We start from the raw sequence: 20,808 nt of genomic DNA, 5'->3' as shown, positions 1-20,808 counted from the left end.
TTCTCCTAACCAGCTCTTAACTCCAGGAGTGGTGTCCTGGGAGGTGAGCTGCTTTACACTGTATCATCTCCATGTTTGTGTCTCCAACCACAGCGCCTGAGTCAGTTTGCTCATTCCCTTCCACGGCGGTGCGAGGTCCTCATCACTTATTCAACACCCCACACCCCCCACTTCATTCTCTGAAAGTTGCCTCGGGAGTTTTGCTTTCAATTCACCTCTCCCTTCTCTGCTATTTAAAAAGGTGAAGTGAAACAATTACAAAAAGGCAGACAGCGCTCCAACAAGACAAACAAAACACAGAGAAGGTTGTCGCTATAGTAGCTTTTCTTGATTTACCCCCAAAGCTGGATGTGCATTAAGTCTGAAGTGTTTTTTTAATGGAGAACGTGGAAATAATTTAGGTTTAATTGATGGCTTTTTAACACATCAGTGATCATCCTACCATGATGACTTAATATGCTTACACCAACAGGCTGCTCTTAATATCAAGTACAAATACTATATCTTGTATATAATATGTATTTTGCAATATATGTTTTTTTGCATTTGTGCATAAAAACCATGTGGAACTAAAAAAAACCATGTGGAACTAAACCCCGGTAAGAAGTTTTACAACAGACAAGATACAGTAATCTGATTTCTTTTAATATACAGAAATATTTCCTGCACCTGCTTTCTCTTCATTTCTTCATTTCCAGCTGTGTAGACATAGTACTGTTATATTATTTTGTTATTATTGTGTATTAATGCCTTATAATGTGCGTGGACTGACAAATTACTTAAAAAATCACAGGTGAAATACTATCTCAGCATCGATTAAAATCATTTTTAAAAAAAATCATATTATCTTGTTGGCTGCTCTTGAGAATGTTTGCATTGCCCACCAGCAATGATTAGTTTGGATGGAAAGCAGCCAGTATATGTGTGATTGGAAACAGTGAATGAGAGCTCAACACCAAGCTAGCTGTGTAACATGGGGACTTTGCTGGCAGCTAGAGGGCATGTTTGTGTGTGGGCAGATTTGCATGACAGCACCATTGTGGAGGCCTGGCGTCCAGACAAAGCCCATCTCTGTGGTTTCTGTGAGTTTGAGCTGCTGCTATCAGACATGTTGCACTGAACAGACTTTAGCGAGTGTGGTTTTGGAAGTGCGGGGGGGTGGGGGGGTGGGGTGATGGGGAGGGGGCTGTTGGCGGTGGGCGCGGTTAATGTTTCTCTTTCTCTCCTCTTTGTGTATCGCAGTGGACATGTGCACTGTCATCTCCCACTGAGTGCGGCACATTAATATTTGTACACTGTGTGGGAGAGGAATTGCAATCCCATATGTGCTCATGCCTTTGTGTGTTTGTGTGTGTTGTGTTGTTTATATTTAGCTATGTAAAGCATTATAATAATGAGCATTTATGTGGGTGGTGGGTGGGATTTTCTGTCGCATTGACATGGACACTGGTGACCTTAATCATCACCTAACAACATCACCATGGTTACCTCCTACTCTCTGCAGGGAGCACAGCGTGTGCAAATGTCTTGACTTATACATTAAAGTATGTGTCACTAAATTATAGATCTGCAGACAGCTTTTGAAAACTGTGCATAAATACGGTGAAATTATAATGCAATCATAGGCAGAATACGTAAACTATTCCCTGAAATGAACCTAGGTGTGGGTAACCAGTGATGCTTTATATATGCAACATTTTTTCACCTGCATTCAGAGTTAGATTTACATGTTTAAATTCATTTGTTATAATAATGTAATGCAATATTGATTTATTTTTCTCTGAATGACTATTTGGAAACACCCACTAACTTCATTTATAGCTAAATGCAACGCTATCAAATACATTTTCTAAACAAGGGACATTAAATAAAAAATAAATAAAAAGCTTGCAAATATACAAGTGCAGACAAACCACAACATGTACACGACCACATTGAACCACACACTGTGCTTTATATTCATCCAGTTGTACCCTCCTGTAGTATACTGCATCACTGTCACGTGTCATATTACGAGGTTCTATGAAAACTCACTGAATCGATATCCACAGAAAAAATATTTGAACTTCTCTTTTTTTTAATATGGTCATTGACTTATTGAATTATTTTCCATATTACGTCAGTGTAAGAAGTGTTACTTTGTGTATTTGTGGTGATTTTAAGAACCATTGCTCCACTGAGGAGATATTAAAGAAGAAGTTTGATTGATGCCAAGTGTCTCAGCCTGTCACAGTCAGCTGGTTTCACTTGTCCGCTCCATCTCAACTCCACCTCCTCTTCCTAAACCAAATTCTGCTTTTCCAGCCTGAGTAAGAGACCAAGACGGAAAACAACTCTAATCCAAGCTACAAAACTCCTCTTCACTAACCTTTGGGTGACATAACTGGTCCTGTGGTGCTAGGGGTATGTTTTGTACAACTTGTAGTTCAACAGATACGACTGGCAAGGAACACAGTGGGGGAATTTTATAATGAGAAGAATTTCAAATTGCTGTGAAACATATGAAACCCATTTTGCTCTCAGAATGCATATTTTTGTCTTTCACTTCAGCCACACACAGTGAAAATGGATCATGAAGAATAAAGCAGGACCAGATGTTATGGTGAAGTGAAAAATTAGAGCGGTGAAAGTGATTGTGGCTGGCACTCAGGGACATCAAAACTGATGTCATGGAATTTTATACTTGCAATACTTAAGTCAGTGTCCTATTGCCTGTCCATGTGCTGAACCGGAGTCGAGGGAATTTCACATGGTAGCTCTACAGTCCTAAAACTCCACATGCATGTTTCATCTGTAAAGCCGCCCACTCCCCACTTTCCATCCACTTTCTGTTCAATAGCCTCTCTCACCGCTCCCAAACACTCTCCCTCGAGCCTCACACACACTCTGCCAACCTGCAGTCCATGCCGGAGTATTAAACAGAATTTACTGTAGCAAACACATGAATATGCATAAACACACACTACACTCTCTATACTCTCTCTCTTTTAAAAAAGCAACAATTTATTTGACCAAATCAGCCTGAGTGTGTCTGCGCTTTGGGTCCAGCCTTCAGCGCGCAAACCGCAGATGCACAAACACAGCCAGCAGAACTCCTGACTTGAAAGGACCGGTGTGATTGCAAGAAAAATGAGGAAAGAGAGTTCAGCAGAATGAAAATCTGAAAAAATAATGTCGGTTTGTGTCCCTGTGTGTGTGTGTGTGTGTGTGTGTGTGTGTGTGTGTGTGTGTGTGTGTGTGTACGTGTGCATATATGTGCGTGTATAGCAGCTGGTTCTGGTCAGCTGACAACTATTGCAGACTGTGATTTGTTGGGTGAACTGGGCTGGGCTGAACCATGCACAGCTGCAGTCTGTGTGTGTTAGAGGAAGAGAGAGAGAGAGGGAGAGAGAGACATGTAAGGCTGCCAGTGTGTAAGCTCAGCAACAGCAACATTAGGGGCTGGAGACTGGAGCAGAGCAGCGCAGGAAAGACAGAGAAGGCTTGCAAAGCAGGACCAGTAAAAGTGAAGCTGGAGGGGTGGGTGAGGTAGGACAGGGAGGGTAGGATGGAGCCTCAGTTTTCCCACTGGGCTTGAACAGAGCACAGCACCACTGGCTGGACCAGGTGCTGGACTGCAGTGGACTGAACTGTGTCATCAGGGCAGAGAGTTGAGCTCAGGTTGGCAGGGGCGGACAAGGTGAAGCCTACACTGCTGGACGGGATCAGGCTGGACCAGGAGTCAACGGCAGTGGATTATGGGTTGTTCGGCCAGTGTGGTTCTGCTCCTGCGCTCAGTGGGCGGGGCCGACTGTGGTCACATGTGTTCACGACAGGACCAGATGTCACTGGATGCTGCCACGCCCACCCTTGAGGGTTACACCACTACCACCTCACCTCTGACCATCGTTGTAATGGTAACCAGCAGTACTGCACTTCCAGCTACCTCCTCTGGTGTATGTGTGGGCAGGTAGAGGGGACTACAGTATGTGGGTGTGGAGTAATTGTGTGCTCAGTGGCATCATAGCTTAATGTGCTTTAGTGTATATTTTTGTGCATTTTAGATTGTAATGATGGAGACATCTCTGGAGCCAGAATGTAACAGACCTGTTTCCATGGAGCAGTAATTTTCAACCATGTGTATAAACTTAATTCTGGCTTTCTGTATTTTCTCTACATTTTTGACTTTCCTTGTCCAATCTCCTCTTTTTTTCACTGCCTGTCTCTGCAGCTGAGGTTGATGTATGATCAGTGATTGGGGCCTGCTTGTTTCCCTTCACAGCTGAGAGGCAGAAGGACGGAAATGGAAGGAGGAGAATAGAGGGGGGTGTGGGGGTCAGACACGAGGAATCTAGTTTCTGTGGGAAAAATGTGCTTTCTCTGCATTTGGCCTACAGAGAAGATGATAAAAAATAGCTATTCAAAAAGGACCATGAGGAAGATGAGGGATGAGGGTTGTTTGAATGAATGAATAAATGCATGAAAGAATGAATAACTGGATGAAGGAATCAATGAATGAATTACATAAACTTAAATGTGTGTTTCTCTTTGCTGTCTTTTCTTTCCAGAACAATGTTGCATGTCAGCCATCTGTTTGGTATCTGTATCCACTAGTGTTGGCCAGATTTTTTTTTTTTTTTATTCCCAGAAAGACCCTGGTTTCTGTAAGCCCAGTGGAAAAAATGTTAGAGTTTTGGCAGGGTGGGATCTTTACAGTCGCCCCTTGTGTTTCCCATGTCTTTCTTTCCCTCCATAAACCTCCTGTCTCTTCTGGTGCCCCGTTTTCTGGTCTCTGTGGCAAACAGGAGTCATGATAGTTTACACTGCCAGTTCATGTTAGCCTGCAGATTCTTGCACTGTAAGTCTAAGAGCAACTGAGGAACTCATGTACTCACTCTGCCTTTCGCTGATCTTTTTAGGCATGCATTATTGGCCTGTCACAGTAAGAGTTACATCACTGCCTACAGCCACAAAAAGGCATAAATCTCACAGAAACTTTCATTGTTTAAAAACTTTATTCTAAAATGCAGTCATGTTGGGAAAAGTTTTCTTTCCCAAATTAGTCACCTTTAAAGTAAGCAGTGTTCAAAATAGCAGCAGGTTCTTGGAGCACAGGCTCATCCTTGAAGACAGTGATCCAGTGTGTGAAGTGACCGGGCCAGATTGGTCAGCGTTAAGTCATCTAGACACTCAAAGGAAAAGTACAGCTGTGTGTCATCTGCGTAAAACAAAAACCCTATATAATATAAACAAGCTGCAGCATGTAGAGTTATGCAAGTTATGGAACCCTGGGGAACTCCAAAGGTCAGCTGCGACTTGATAAAGGTCTATTTTAAACACAAAAACAAAACCGCTTTAAAAATGATTTCTATCCACCGCTGAGTGTCAGATAGTCTGCTGAGGATTAAAAGAGTAACAAGACTTGCCAGCTGTTAGCAGTAAATATCCATTGATATTTGAAGAGCTGTCTCTTTACCGTGGCTGGTTCTTAAACCAGACTGAAATGTCTTGAAAGGTTCATTTGTGATCATGAAAGTATCTACAGGAACCTAGGTCAGTAAAAATGTTTGCTCTACAGTTCTTGTTCGGTAACGATTTTGAGTGGCAAAATATAAAGAGAGGCTTCATTGTCACAACTGTTTCCATCGAGGATCTAGGGGTGTTAGTGGTAAATATTACTGACTGTTCAGAAGTGACCTATAAATCAACAAAATATACCTTGACAAGCTGGGGTCTCTCACATGCTACATCAGAGGTAGTCCACTGGCTGTCTCCCTCCAAGCTCTCCACTCTGTCTAACCCTCACTCACCCTGTCACCGACACAGCGGTCAGTGGAAGAATGTAAATCCTCCGCTCTCTTTGGCCACCGTCACTCCTGCTCGGTGTTGAACTCTTGAGTGATCTCCAGTGGCTTTCGATAATGTGTTGCTGGTTGTTTAATTAATCACTGACAAGATGCTGTGAATTTGGGAAATATTTGTCAGTTAACCGTGCAACCAGGGCTGCCGATGGTTTGTAGAAATGACCTTCACACATCTGGATGGACAGACTGAAATCGATGTGTTCAGAAGACAGAAAAAAAAAACAAAAAACAGTGCAGTGTGTGTTTTGGAAGACGGCAAGAAAGTTAGAAAAAAAAGTTCATTGGACTTTCACCACTAACTCAACACGTCAAGTTGTCGCTACAAAAGTGGAGAGCGCTGTTTTTCATCACAGGGACAAGTTCTCTTAGAAGTATGAATCCCCATTAGTCCCACTGTGTCTCTCCCCAGACCCTGTATTGCTCTAATGATGTAAAGCAGATGGCTTCTGTCTGGTTTCTTCTTCTCTCTGCTGTCTCAGCTGTCTCTGTCCTCCCATCTCTCCCTTTCTGTCTCTCTTAATCCCTATAAATCTCCCTCGCTCTGCCTTTACTTCCTCACTGCCCCTTCTCTCTTATTTCATCACACACTCCTCACGTTTTCCCTTAAAGCATGGTAAGCCCTTAAATCTGTGCTTGAGAGTGACACAGACCAGCTTGTGCGCATTATGTGTAAAGAGGTGGACCCTGTGATTCCCCTCCATCTTTGTCCTTTTCGGCTCTCTCTGTCTTAATAATTTCCCAACTTTTTCCGACTAATTCAGATCACCCCCTGTCCTCCCCTTCGGCCTCACTTCCTTCGTCCACAGTTGTGCTGGAGGACAGCCATGCAGTGACCCACCCGTCTAGTGCTCTAGTGGTGCCCTCCGCGCAGCTGTAGTTTACCAACATTAACAGCCACTCTACCTCACCCCTGCTAAGAGAGAGGGAGCAGGGGACTGACGGAGAGGTGTTAAAAGGGATGTTTAATAGCGTGAGAACAAGGCAGCGGGCTAGAGACAGAGAGGGAATCAAAGGAAGAAGAAATAAAGGAGTGCGCTGCTGAGGATGTTTGATGAGATGAGGAAGCGATAGAGGAGGGGAAGAGAGGGAGGAGTGGAGGGATGGAGCCAGCTGAGGCAGCTGGTGCAGAACAGAGGATGGATGGAGGGAGGAACAGAGTGAAAGAAGAAGAGGGGAGGTTGAGCTCCTGCTTGTTGTGGCAGACGTTAAATAGACTTGAAGGAGTGCAGGGCAAACAGTGTAATTGTGATTCACTGTTTCAGATGCAAAAGATCAAAGACCTATTAATAGTTATTAAATCAGGTAAACATACAGTAGATTATGATTAATGCTTTGCACAGAAGCGTCTTCTCCTCATAGACTTGGCCATGTTGTTGTTTCACTCTCTCAGGAACACCACCTTTACAGTCATGAGACATACAGCAAGTGTCACCTCTGCTGAATCATAAAGTCCCAGACGCAGCAAGATGATGGCTCAGAGAGAAATAGGTGACAGTTTGCATTTGAGACCTTTGCATTTAACACATTTGTATTTCACAAGTAATTCTTATTACATGTAAAACTGCTTTTGCAATTCAACCTCAAACATGGTTGCTACTTCACAACTTGACCAAAAGCAACTACCATTAACTTACGCAAGCTCCACATACCATATACTATACTATATACTATAGCATGTATTGGTACGCATTGCAGGAGAGTGAAAACAACCTCAGAATTGTATGGGTTATTGCTAAATCTTAAAAAGATGATCATTGAAGCATTTGTGAAGAATTAGACATGGATGTGAATAGTAGCAAAGGCAAAAATAAGCTATGTTCTCACATAGCTCTTATGGTATTTATCTATAGATTTGGTTGTATTATTTTAGATTAGGTTTTGAGATACACACCTGAGATTGCTCCCTCTGCCCCAATGCAATGGATATGAATGGAATTTTAGCTGTGGTGCTGAGAGCAATTAAATATTGTGTCCCATATAGGCCTACATACATGCATACATGTGAACAGTTTCTGGTAGGACCGCAACAGCGCGGTGAGCCCTATATATGTGAATGTTGCTGACTGACTGACTGAATGATAAGGTTACACCACTGGTCGGCCGAGTGTTGCAGTTTCCCCTATGGTCGTTCCTGATGATTTGGTATGAACAAGCATTGTTGACAAATTGGCACTTTTGTTGCTTGATTTACTGACTTTTCAGACCTTGACTGCTCCTCTAAAAAGCACCTAGGGCCAAATCTAGCAACTTTTTGAACAGACCTTAGCTACTGTTGAGTTGCTAGTACTGACCTACAAGCACTTTGTCAGACTCATGCTCCGTAGGCACCGCACGGCCACTCCTGACCATACGACAGTTGACGTGAATGAGCTTCTAACTTTCTCTCTGAGTGATCATTGTACATGTACGTATAGCTGTAAACACAGCTGTTGTCTTTAACTTGTGTTCACTGTAATTTTGTCTGACAATGTTGTGGTTATAAAGTCAGAATTTTAGCAGTGCAGAGCAGCAGCTTCGAAATGGCTTGGAAGTGACTGCTGGTTAACATCTAGTCTTAACGGGCTGTGTTTCAGACACTATTTCATACTTGTCCCATTGTCTGAGAACAGAAATAGAAAAAGCTTAAAATGAGAACAGCTTTATTGGGAATTCGGCTGTATTAAAGTACTGTTTATGTGAGCACAGAGAGGTGCTGAGTGTCTGAAACTGGCTGACACTTGGCAGAATACAAGTAGTGTGGTGCAGCCATACACTAAATTTGACCTAGTCTTGTTATAATAACTACTTTCTACCATATAAGTGGTCCCTGTAATAAACGGTTGACAGAATGTTCTGCATGTCTTGACGACTAGAGTCAAGTGATAGAATATGTATTTTTCCCTTTGGGATAATAATAAGTGAACTGACCCTTTGAAGTGGAATAGTTAAATGCATTGAGTTCTCTGCATCATTTAATCCATCAGTGCTCCCAAAATGTATGTAATGCATTAATAACAACAATACCAGTTTGTTGTATCATCAGAAGTTGTTTCCTCTTGGACAGATCTCTGTTCTGCTATGAGGTTCAATCTGGGGAAGTGAGTGACTGTGCGTATCATGCAAAACATAGATGTAAATGTCATTGTGTATTTATGTTATGCCATGTTGATTTATTTCAGTGGCCTCATGATCAGTGAATACCTTTTGTATGTTTTTATTTTGTATATGTTTTTCTATTTGTTCAATGGCTTCCAGACAGTCTCATGCAAGGAGGACAGACTAGCTTTAGAACAAGAAGTTCATGGTTTGCCTTTTAGTTCGTATCAATGTGGGCTGAAGGTGTGATACAGATACATTTGGACAGAAGGAGATAAGATACTGAGTGTCTCACTTTGAGTGTGTGTAAGCACATGATAATGTTTAACTGTGACGAGGGTTGCTCCTTGTTGTGTCTGTTTGTACATTTAGTAATGTGGAGTGTAAAAAAGTTATATCGGTAAGCTGTTATCTTACACTGTCTCGCTGCCCTGAAAATGAAAGCTATTGGATTTAAGGTGATGCATAGAAACTGGAGTGCCTGCTTGATTGGCTCATTCACTGGGGATTTTCTCTCTGTCTCTGTGTGTGTGTGTGTGTGTGTGTGTGTGTATGTACATGTTTGTGGTTGTGTTTGTGCGCTGAAGTGTGTCGGACATCAAACATCAACTTCCTCTACATCCACGTGTTCTGACACAAGCTCATAACCCCATTGAGTGTTAGTTCTGCTTCTGATAGCGCACATGTCTGTGATGTGCGTTTTGTACAGTTGACTTTTTATTAAACTTTCTGTTAAGTGTGCACTTAATTCTGCCGGCAATGAGCTTCAGGAGCAAAATCACCTTCAGGAAGAAAATAAAGAGCAAACGAGTGCGATCGGATTTCAACCGGCTGAGTATTGTATGTATTTGTTTGTTTCTTTCTGTTTCTGCCAGTTGTTACAATGTGTCAGTCACGCTGCATTACAATCTCTACTGGTTTTTATTGATCACATGGCTGTAGTTTACCACTAGTGACTTACGCATGTTTATATGCTGTCAATCATAGTGAGAAGGGTGATTTATACAACTTTAATGATTCTCCACCAGTTTGGTCTATGGGCATTATACAGTAATCAGTGTTTTGTGATGGTTATTGTGTGCTTTATTTCCTCCCCTTTTGTAGATTTGTTTGCGAGAGTTCACACAGCCAGGCTCTGTGACAGGAAGAGCCAGACTGCAGCTAACGCTTTGAAGTTAACAGTTTATATGACGTGTGCGTCATTAATGCACACGCAACAGATATAATGACACTTAAATGTGTCTGATAGATATCGTCCCGTGATGGGAAAGCCAGGCTTTCCCCTGAAACGTTTACTCTCACGTCACATGGGTCAGAGTAGAGTCACAATGTACATATGAAAACCTCAAGCTCAGTCTATCCACCTACCTGTTGCTTTTCTCTTTCGTTTTTCTGCTTTGGATTTGTTTTCCAGAAAAGCAAATTTTAAATAGTTTTGGTTTCCCTATAAGTTATATTATAATGGTTGTTTACATTATTGATTATCTGTTGAGTATTTCTTTGTTGATAAATTGATGAAAAAGAAAATGCAAAAACAAATACTAAATACTACACTTACCCTCCATTTTTGCTTCATTCATTTTATTGATTGATTAATCAGTTATTATAATTGTCGACACTTAATTTGGCCGATCAGTTGACTGACTAATTGTTTAAGCAGCTTTAAGTTTTGGAAAAGCCCGTAAGTAATACTCCTAGGCAAGTTTGTCAGAACAGACACAAAGGACTGGAAAATAAAACTCTGGATGATCATTGGGTAAACACTGTAGGTCTGGATGGAGTACACAGCATGCTGACGGTGTGCATCAGCGTACTAACTTTTAATGCTGTATAAGAGTAAGTATTAACAGTATACAGTACGGGTGATACGAGCAGTACTGTAGCTGAGGGCCGTCATAAGGCACGGGTCACCTTCTGTTGAGTTAGATTCTTGGCTTCTCTTGGTTTTGTTCCAAGAGGCCTGTTCTGACTGTTAAGGCATCTGTGGTAGGTAAAAGCTTGGGGCTGCACTGCATGCGTGTGAACCAAACCAGAGATCATTACTTCCTCTGCCTTCCCGACCACAGCCTGCTCAGCCTCTCGCTTTGCTGCTGTTGCTGCTTAGTTTCTTTCCTCTGAATGACAGGAGTAATGTACCATTGTCCTCTATCTGTAAAACACATGTTTAAAATGTTGGTTTTTTTTTCTTTTTTTTGGTTTGATTCATTGACCAGTTACATAATCCTTCTACATACTGTAAATCTGAAATTCAGAGTGTAATGGATTGTTTTGACTTAAGTGCATCATTGTTTTACAGTTTGTAGTTGGTGGTGAAATGGGGTTTGGGGACTGTATGAAAACAGGCTTTCACATACAGAAGCGACTGTCAAGCGGCTAGTCTTGTATGTGGTGTTTCCATATTTAAGGCCATAGAAATGTCAATATGTGTCGGTCTGGTTGCTGTACATGTTTACATTTTTTACAGTTTGCATTTACTGGAATGAAATGCCCTCTGTATCTGTTAATGTGTGTGATTAATTGAAATTTCATTTGATTTAAAACTACAGCTACATGTATTGTTTTGTTGGGTGTGTCAAGGCCTCACTTCAGCTGTAGTGTTACTTCCCCTATGATTCTTTTAGGTCCAAATGATGTCATGGCAAAACACAGGAACTGTCACGATCACGGCTATTTTTGCTTTTGCAGAATGGTTGACTGTGGCTAATTGACTGTCACTCCTATTTTTGCTGGAGTATCTGTCATGGAGACTGCTTTTGGTAAAATCTTCCTGCCGTGACAGGGAGTGGTACAGGAACACCACTCTGCATCTTCCCTCTCAGCTTGTCTGATTAAAGATATGAGATATGAAATAAAGATAGATGTGTGTAGGACATTAGATATTAATGCCAATATGATACCTAAATTTCGTTGTCCTTGCCAAAACATTTGTTTTTTAATACTTTAGTTTCAGGAATGTAGAAATGTTTGATTGAATGAAATATGACAAGGATGAAATCAAGAAAATTTCCCAAATAAAAAATAGTCAAAAGATAGCAAAAGTTGTGTATTGTATTGTATCGTATCGAGCTTTTACACCCAGTCAAACAAGTGAATTGTCTCTGTTTCTATTTGCAGCAGGAGAAGCCTAAGGTGATCGATCCTCTTGACTATGAGACTGTCATCTCTGAGCTCGGGGATGAGTTAAAGGAAGACCCTCTCAGAGAACTGCTCCTGTTCCCTGACAATGATTTCTCGGTAAGTTGTTTGTGTGTGTGTGTGTATGTGTGTGTCCGTACGTGTGTGTGTAGTGACCCAATGGTTCAGTGGTTAATACAGTTAGAACAAGAAGATTCTTGATTTAATTCTGATTCCCGATTCTCTCAGTGTAGTGAAGTTTCTCTTGTGGTTTTGTCCCTCAGACTCACAGTTTGGGGGAATTTCCTCTAAATCACCCACAGAATGTTCAGTGTTTCCCCCTGTATGTATTATGAGCACCATTGCTCATATTTCACATGATTCATTAACATTCATAATGAAACATAACAAACATATGCATGCCATCACAGTTATGTCACCATTTAGCAGTCCAGCACAGAGTGTTCCTGAGTGTGTGAGCGGCAGCTGGCTAATTCACTGAAAGAAGCGACACACAGCAACAAAGTACATCTGCCCACCTCTGCTAATGAAGAGGCAGATGTACATGTAACGTACATTCCAGACCTGAGTTAAACAAAGTGAATGTTTATGAATGTTCATGGTGAAGTCATCGTTACAAGCCAAGCTAAAAGCGTACTAGTAAATCCTGTTAGGCTACACATTAATGCTGGTGCCGAGGCTATTCTCTACACTGCAGTGATACCGGCACATTTTGCGTTAATTAATAAGTTTGGGCGTCTAATTAAACAGACAGACGTCTGAAGGGAATACTCCTGAAATGTTGCACCTTCATGAGGTTGGCCATATGATCAGGAAATGAATAAAACTATTTCAGTTTTTTCATGCACGTATGAGCAACACCACACAAAAATTTGCATCCAAAAATTTGCATCCAAACATTTTAAGCATAGGCCTGTTATCTCAGCGCCCAAATTAACACCGAAATGACACCAAACTGGTCTCATTTGTTTGTACACAATATGTGCACATTTGTGCAGGCAAAACAAGCTTCGTTGTTTCTCAAATTACCCCAGTTTATTTATCTGATGTGGAAGGCGCGTAACTGGAGAATTAATGAAGCAAAAATGTTTGTCTTGCTTGCACAAATGTGCACAAACAATGCGCAAACAAATGAGTCTCCACTTTGGAATCACTTGGACATAAATTGGGTGCTGAGGCCTCTGCCTAAAGATGTAATCTTACCAGGTGCCAACTTCAAGAGGTACAAACTTAGAATAAACTGGTGCAACTTTGTCCTGTGCACATATCTTGTTAGTCAAATTATATCTATTTACATTTACAGTATGTTCAATTAATATAGTGTAGTGAAGCAATCCTCTGTGTTGAGGCGTTTAATGTTTCAATATTCATTACCACAGCTAGTGTCAAAGCAAATTAACACACACATTAAAAGGCAAACATGAATAACCCTGTGTATAATGATTCTATAATGATTTTAAACAATTCCTCCACCAACGCACATAAATATGGGACCGCCATCCACGCAGCTGAAAAAAGTCTTAAGGGAAACACTAATGTTCATTATTAAATTTCAGTATATATCAATTTAATTTGATTGATTGACTGATCGTTAACTCTTGCCTTAAGTCTTTAAGTCTTCAATAGCAATTACTGTAGAATTCCATCTCAAGTTACCAGAGATTGATTTGATGTTGTTATTTTTTTAAATATTTTTGGGAAGTTTTAACCTCTATTAGATCGTGTACAGTAAACCTGAGGAAAGAAAGAGGGGGAATGATTTGCATCAAAGCTCCTCAGCCCCACACCAGGGAGGTTGAGGTTCCATTGAAATTGTCTAAAAAGCCAAGGTAACCAGGACACTTCATGATATCATGTCTTAATAATAATAATAATAATAGTAATAATAATAATATGGCTCATGGGACAAATCTCATCCTGCATCAAAGTTATGTGGTTCTACAGAGACAGATTTGTTCTGGGCCTGGATTGAGGTCTAATAAACTTACCAATTGAATAACAGATGGAAGTAAAATCTTCCTTATCTTCATCTCGGGCATTTGCACCATTTTTGAAATTAGTTTACAGTTAATGAAACAAAGATGTCAGTTGTCGTTGTTTGATGATGATATACTGATGTTTAAAATGCAACATGCAGCATCTTTCACTCCAGCACGACACTTATTCACACTAATCATGCATGTTTAGCATTGCGGTCTTTTCATTACATTCAACAATTTATTCCGCCTGGCTCCCTTTAGCTTTTTGTTCATTAGTACCTTCAATACTGTGCTAATGCATTTCTGCAGATTCAGATCCATTGCACATTAAGATGACCTAATTGGGTGCTTGTGGTAAAAGGATTCATTTGCCTGCGTACCCCAGAGTTGTAGCTTGACGGCACAACTCTTCTGGTTCCCAGCTCTGTCTGGCTACAGAACAATTTCCTCTGATTTTCTTTGTTTCTGCAGCCTACCATCAATTTCCATAATTGTAAGTGAAAGTGGCTTGGCAGAGTATTGCCAGTGCACAAAAGGCATTTACTAGATCTGCTTCTTTGCCAGCTGGTTATAAGCTCAGTGCTCTAGCCATGTGATTGGGCTGTATAAATCACAGTCTGTGTCTGTTCATGCACAAACATCTTTAGTGCTGACTTGTTTTCATTCCCCTTCTGCACAATCACTTGGAAATATAACTCTTCTTTTTAAATATGAGTGTGCACTTTAGAGGCTGAATGTTGATTTTCTGTTATGTGGAGCATAAAATTTACTTGTATATAATTAAAGCCGCATGATTCATAAGCTAAGTTGTTAGCTGTTGGCCTAATCATTGCTGAGAAAGGGAATCCAATTGGTGATTTTCACTGCAATAAAGCTGGACATAAACAATATGATGTAGAAGGAATGGAACAGCTGTATATTCTACTGATTGTTATAGTGAAAATGATGATTGTAATACCCATAGGAAATTGCATTATCAATAATTATGATAATAATAATGAGTGTTGCGGTGGCAGATCTGGATTTGGCAGCTCCTTAATCAGAGTTAGCTGCAGAATGAGGACAGTGAGAGCAGAAGCACACACTATGGGAAAGAGAAAATACTAAGTTAATGAAAAATAGTATGATACAAATACAGAGATGGGGGGGGGGGGGTCAGGGCTCACCTGATCCAGACAATAACTACAAGTCATTATTTAATGACGTCTGCCAGCCTTTCAGAGAGAAATATTTTAGGTAGCCATGATTTTTATTATTTTGTATGGAATAATTATAGCTTAGCATTGTTTAGCAGAAGGATCCTGACTAGATGACAGCCAATGGTGTGTAATATTTTTATTTCAACCTAAGTGGCTCACCCACTATAAAACAGATAAAAACTATTTCTATGTATTTACTGTCGTGTTAACAGCCCCTGCTTGATTCCTCTACGTCTCCAGGTGTCCACGGTGCCTCAGGAGAGACGGACTCTCAAGTCAACTGTTCCTGAGGGGGCAGAGCTCCAGGCTGAATGTCTGCTGGTCAGACAGGTAAGGTGTGTGTGTGTGTGTGTGTGTGTGTGTTTGCTCACATATTTGCTCGTGTATACAGGACTTAACTGAAGCGAATGTGGTTTTGAATGTAAAAGGTTTCATTTGTTGGTGAGCTCCGTCAGTTTAGGCTGTTCCTAATATAGGACATCCTGATACCGGTGGAGCGGTTACACCATGCCTCTAAAATAAACCAGATGTGTGTGTGTGTATCTTGATGTGTATTTGCCAATGCGTGTGTGTGTGCGTGCGTGCGTGCGTGTGTGTTGCAAAGGACTATCAGGGCTCATTTCAGATCGACCAGCCATAATCTGGAGGGCTCAGTGGAGAAATAATATCCGTGGAGACGGAAACTCCCCAGACAGAACTGTCACAGCTCACTAGAGACTAGCGTGTGCATCTGACTCTCTTTGTGTGTGTGTGTGTGTGTGTGTGTAGTCCTGTCTCAGGTTGATATTGTAGCTGATAATATGTTTGGTCTGTTTATAACTTGTGACAGTGTTAATAAAAGATCAAGCTCTTTCTAAACAATTGGATTAAGGAGAAAAGTGACACGGCATTCAACAAGCAGACACACAAGAGGATGTGAAACTACCTTCCATTTTTTGAGGCTGTGTGTGTGTGTGTGTGTGTGAGAGAGAGAGAGAGAGAGTGCAAGAGAGACGGTGAAAACCTACTCGACACAGCCTGTGACTACTATTTCAACCCACAAGACAGACAAGTAATCTACTGTATTAAGATGTAAAAATGTCTTTATTTGCAGATTCCTCAGGGGCAGATTCTTAATTCAGTTCCTTTTATAATTTAAATAATCTAATAATGAATCCCAGCCTGCACATCAGTAACTAGGCCTCAGGGGAGCTGACATCTGACTGTACTTTCACTGTAGTTTAGCTTTCCTCATTGTCTGCAGACATTTCAGCTGCTCCAGGTCACAGTTTCCCAGAGAGGTCATCATTTTGGAAAGTCAATATTTAATCACATTCAACTTAATCTCCATCCTCCCCTCCAGGCCTGTAAGTATTACAACTCTGAGCTAAATGTGGTCCAGTTCAAGTATGACGACTACGCTGGAGACTACCGTCTGTTGCCCAGGTAACCTGTTTTGACATTGATCTATCATCCTGTCACATGCTGGGTCTGCTATATGGGTTTAACCTTGTTACCAGACACCCCCATTTTGTGCAGTGGACTACTTCTTCACCAGGCACAGTAACTTTCCTGAATCTTGTCATTGCCATGAGGTTGGTAGGCAACCAATGGAGATGCCAGGAAGTCACTGCACCCAGTCAGGAAATAGTCGCGCACATATAACCCCCATAAACCACAACTTTTCACTTTCACAATTTGATATTTGTACTTCACTGAACAAACAATTAATTAGAGGTGCTGGAAAGTGGATTTTGTTACCTTCACACAGAGCCGCACTGGCTGTTCCCCCCAGCTTCCAGTCTTTATGCCAAGCTAAGTTTGAAAACTGGTATTTTTATCTTGTTCTTCTTTGATCACATAGCGATGTGTGATTTGAATCAAAATGTTTCCCGTTTGATACAGTTCTTAGTTATATACAGTTGTTTTGCTCCATACATTACTGTATATAGCAATGTATTATGATATGGGAAAAAAAACATTTTTAGATTTGACTTCTTGACTTGATTTTTTCCTCATAAAGACCCAGACCCATAAGCAGCTGCTAACCTAAACAATAACAACCCCAATTTGTGACACTGAGGTGGGAGGTCATGAACAAGAACAAGATGGCGGCTGGTTTCAAGTGAGAAACAATTAAAGTGGAAGATGGAGGGCATTTCAATAACAAATGTTAACTTTCAGGGCTCCCTCCATCTGTTTTCAAAATTGTCAGTCATCCAGTCAGTCACCCATGCAGTCAGTCAGTCTTTTATTTAAATCAGGCTATCAGTCAGTCAACCGGAGTTTTGTTAGTCCCAGTGAGACTGACCCAGAACAGCCCTGCAGTTACTGCTCTCAACCGCAGGAATGTCCCTCTTATGTCCCATGGGTTGCCACTGTATTCTTATAGTCAGTTCACATGACCTCTGAAATGAGACCCAGGATGTGCTATGAAGTCAGATGCATCTTAAACACGTGTTAGAACACAATGGTGCTGAAATGTCATTACATAAAGTTCATTATGTATGTTCGTCCTTTGTCATTTTAAATGTGGGAAACAAGACTATTGTATTGCTTGTTTACTAAACTGACAAGATAACCAAACATACAGTATGCTCACATATAGAGCAAGTTGAAATGGAATCCACCAGGGAAACTGTAGTACAATGGGAATCTACAACTACTGCATATGTGTGGTTGTCTCTGCTGTGATTTAAGTGAAGTGATCTTCATCTGTGCAGGCCAGTATTAGCATTCCTGTGTCAGCAGCCAGCCCACAATCACCAGAATTTGTCTAAACATAGTCCCCTTAAGAGATTTTGTCAAGCAGCTTTTACGACTGTGTGACTTTTAGCAGAGTGCAGCCTAGCTGTCTGCAGTTCACAGCACACACACAAAGGCATTTCATCCCATGGCTCGCACACAAAGGCGGGTCAGCCTGTGAAATTAGTGGAGCGGGATCGAGTGAGGACGACCTATTGTCGACTCCTGACAGAGGATGATGGAGCAGAGTCAGCCACCCACAGCCATTTGCACCAGTCAAACACAGTGGATTAATTGAACTTCTAAAATCATTTTCTCTTTCCATCAGTATATTTCATTACCAGAGTTCCACATTTTCTTACTATTGTCCTTTTCTTTCTCCCGTCCTTCATAGGAAACTGTACAAAGCAGAGAAGCTGCCATCCCATTCTTTTGAGATTGACTATGAGGATGTGGACAAGGATGAGGTCAGTAATGACCATCTTTTTGACAAATGCTTTTTAGAGTGAATGCATTATATACTGGATACATCCTGAGCCTCATGTTTAAATTAGTTTATGGCAGCCTCAAAGCTGTTAAAATATACTTTGCCAGAGCAGTTATCTCATTACAAGTCAGCTGCATGTTGTTTATGAACATAATTTGACTGACAAATAGCCATCATAAGATAGAATAAGTCTAGAAAGGCTCCTTTTCTGTATTGATCATCTGTCCCTGTGTATCTGCAGGATAAATGGAAAGCTAATGTATCAGAACTGATCATGTTTTACAGGATACCACCTCCCTGTCCTCATCCAAAGGAGGAGGTGGAGGAGGTGGCGGTGGAGGAGGAGGGGGAGGGATCGGTGTGTTTCGGTCAGGCTGGCTCTACAAAGGGAACTTTAACAGCACCGTCAACAATAGTATCACTGTGCGGGTGAGGAAATGTCTGATGCTCTCCCTTTTCACACACGCACGCACACACACACACACACACACACACACACACACACACACACACACACACACACACACACACACACACACACACACACACACACACACACACACACACACGTGCATGGTTTTTCTGCCTTTCTTTTTCACCCTCATCCTTATATCTCCCCCCTGTTTTCCCCTATTATGTTTTACCTCACTTTCTGACCCTGTAAAATTCAGTTTGAACTGTAACTACAGTTGATTAAATGTTTTTACCTAGAATCTGCAAGGTTAGTCACTGCCTTATTGTTCGGAGTTCAAAGGTCATTCTAAAAGTTCAATGAAAATATTTAAATAACAATTGTTTTTTTTTTTTTTGTTTTTGCAATTTTGGATCCTAACATATAGTCATCATAATTAGTTGCATATGACTTTGTCCTGATGCCCGGTTAATGTAATCAACTATCTGTGCTAACTATTTGTGCAGTCATTCAAGAGGAGGTTTTTCCAGCTCACCCAGTTGACAGACAACTCCTACATCATGAACTTCTACAAAGATGAAAAGATTTCGAAGGAACCGAAAGGCTGCATCTTTCTTGACTCATGCACTGGTGTGGTACAGGTGGGTTTTAATGCATTCGTATGAATAATAGTGCAATACAACACCTGATTTAAAACATATACTCTACACTATATTGTGAATATACAGTATTGAGTTGTATATTTAGACTAATATATGGAGGCTTTTCAGGCTCCTTCCCCTCCAAAGCTACTACACACAAAACATGTTGGATACAGAAAGAACAGATAAAAACAACTGCACACATCAGTCTAATCTAAGATTGTTTTTGCAGAGATTTTTGTCGAAGTATCCCTTTATAAACAAAATTCAGTAGCAAGAGGAAGTCAGAAGAAGTGACATTTAACTTTAACTGAGCCAGTGTTATCTTTCAGTCATCTTACAGGTGTAAGTGTTAAGCTTTGTTGTGTTTTTATCTTCAGTACTGAACTGTATGGCCGAACTGGGTGCCTGTAGTCTTGTAATTCTCTTTATAATTGTCAAATAAATCCATTTATCTGTCTAAAGGTACAGTATAAAAACAGACTGTGCAAACTTGCAAACAACATCCTGTTTACAAGTACCCACAGCCAAGGCAGATGAAAGCAACGCTGCATACTATATTTTGTTCCAAACTATCATTTTATTGTTACAATTTAACATACCCTTGTACAAAATAATTGGCTTTTTTTTACTTTAGATATTTCAAAAAGGGGTTATTTGGTCCATTAGGCATCCCGAAACTAAGCTAAACTAGGCTGAATTTATTTTTCAGCATAAACTACCTTTAAAATGCGTATGAAGGAAAACTAGTAAAATGTTCCAAACCACATAACCACATTATCCTATTCATTCCCCTTAAAGAATAACCGCCTAAGGAAACATGCCTTTGAACTGAAGATGAACGAGGTTACGTACTTCGTGCTGGCCGCGGAGAGTGAACAGGACATGGAGGAGTGGATTAGCACACTGACCCGCATCTTACAGATCAGTCCCCATGACGGGCCTGCTCCAGACCGCAAGAGCCTGGACCTCACTGACCATCGGCAGGGTGAGACTGGTTCTGTTTTTGCATTTAGGAATATGCAAAGTTTACCTATGATTGATGTAGAAAGAGGGAACGGAAAAATAGTTGGAAAGAGCAAAGGGGATGGAAGCACAAATGGTAATTTAGAGGAGAGAGGGGTATTTAAAGAGAGACGAAGAGGAAATTTTAGCATAATTCCAACATATGTATAAATCATGCCCTCAAGAGAGGACTGATTTTATACTCAGTGTCAGCAAAAACTTAACCTTGTCCTCTCTGCCTGACTTCTCCTGACTGAATAATATCTGCCACCTTGCCATGACCGTAATGGGGAATTTCTGTTGGGTGA

General features: G+C 41.0%; 1 protein-coding gene across 8 annotated transcripts in view; it reads left to right on the top strand.

Moving 5' to 3' along the window:
* The window catches only part of dock10 (dedicator of cytokinesis 10), a 63,127-nt gene that overhangs the window by 16,505 nt on the left and 25,814 nt on the right, over positions 1-20,808 (top strand). For 4 of the 8 annotated variants that reach the window (XM_071495746.1, XM_071495740.1, XM_071495739.1 and 1 more), the window contains exons 1-8: positions 3,431-3,896; positions 12,033-12,152; positions 15,472-15,561; positions 16,574-16,656; positions 18,350-18,422; positions 18,728-18,871; positions 19,361-19,495; positions 20,297-20,483. In XM_071495746.1, coding sequence (XP_071351847.1) covers positions 3,738-3,896; positions 12,033-12,152; positions 15,472-15,561; positions 16,574-16,656; positions 18,350-18,422; positions 18,728-18,871; positions 19,361-19,495; positions 20,297-20,483 — 991 coding nt within the window. In that variant the 5' untranslated portion in view covers positions 3,431-3,737. Of the gene's footprint in view, positions 1-3,429; positions 3,897-9,563; positions 9,759-12,032; positions 12,153-15,471; positions 15,562-16,573; positions 16,657-18,349; positions 18,423-18,727; positions 18,872-19,360; positions 19,496-20,296; positions 20,484-20,808 lie in introns of those variants that run through there. The other 4 variants (XM_071495741.1, XM_071495738.1, XM_071495745.1 and 1 more) reach the window with 4 other exon arrangements.

This window comes from Trachinotus anak, unplaced genomic scaffold (assembly GCF_046630095.1).
Source record: "Trachinotus anak isolate AG129_WGS33_773 ecotype Australia unplaced genomic scaffold, CSIRO_AGI_Tana_v1 ptg000014l, whole genome shotgun sequence".
Classification (NCBI taxonomy): Eukaryota; Metazoa; Chordata; class Actinopteri; order Carangiformes; family Carangidae; genus Trachinotus; species Trachinotus anak.
The sequence above is the reverse complement of the archived record's forward strand: the minus strand, read 5'-3'. Positions and strand labels throughout refer to the sequence as shown.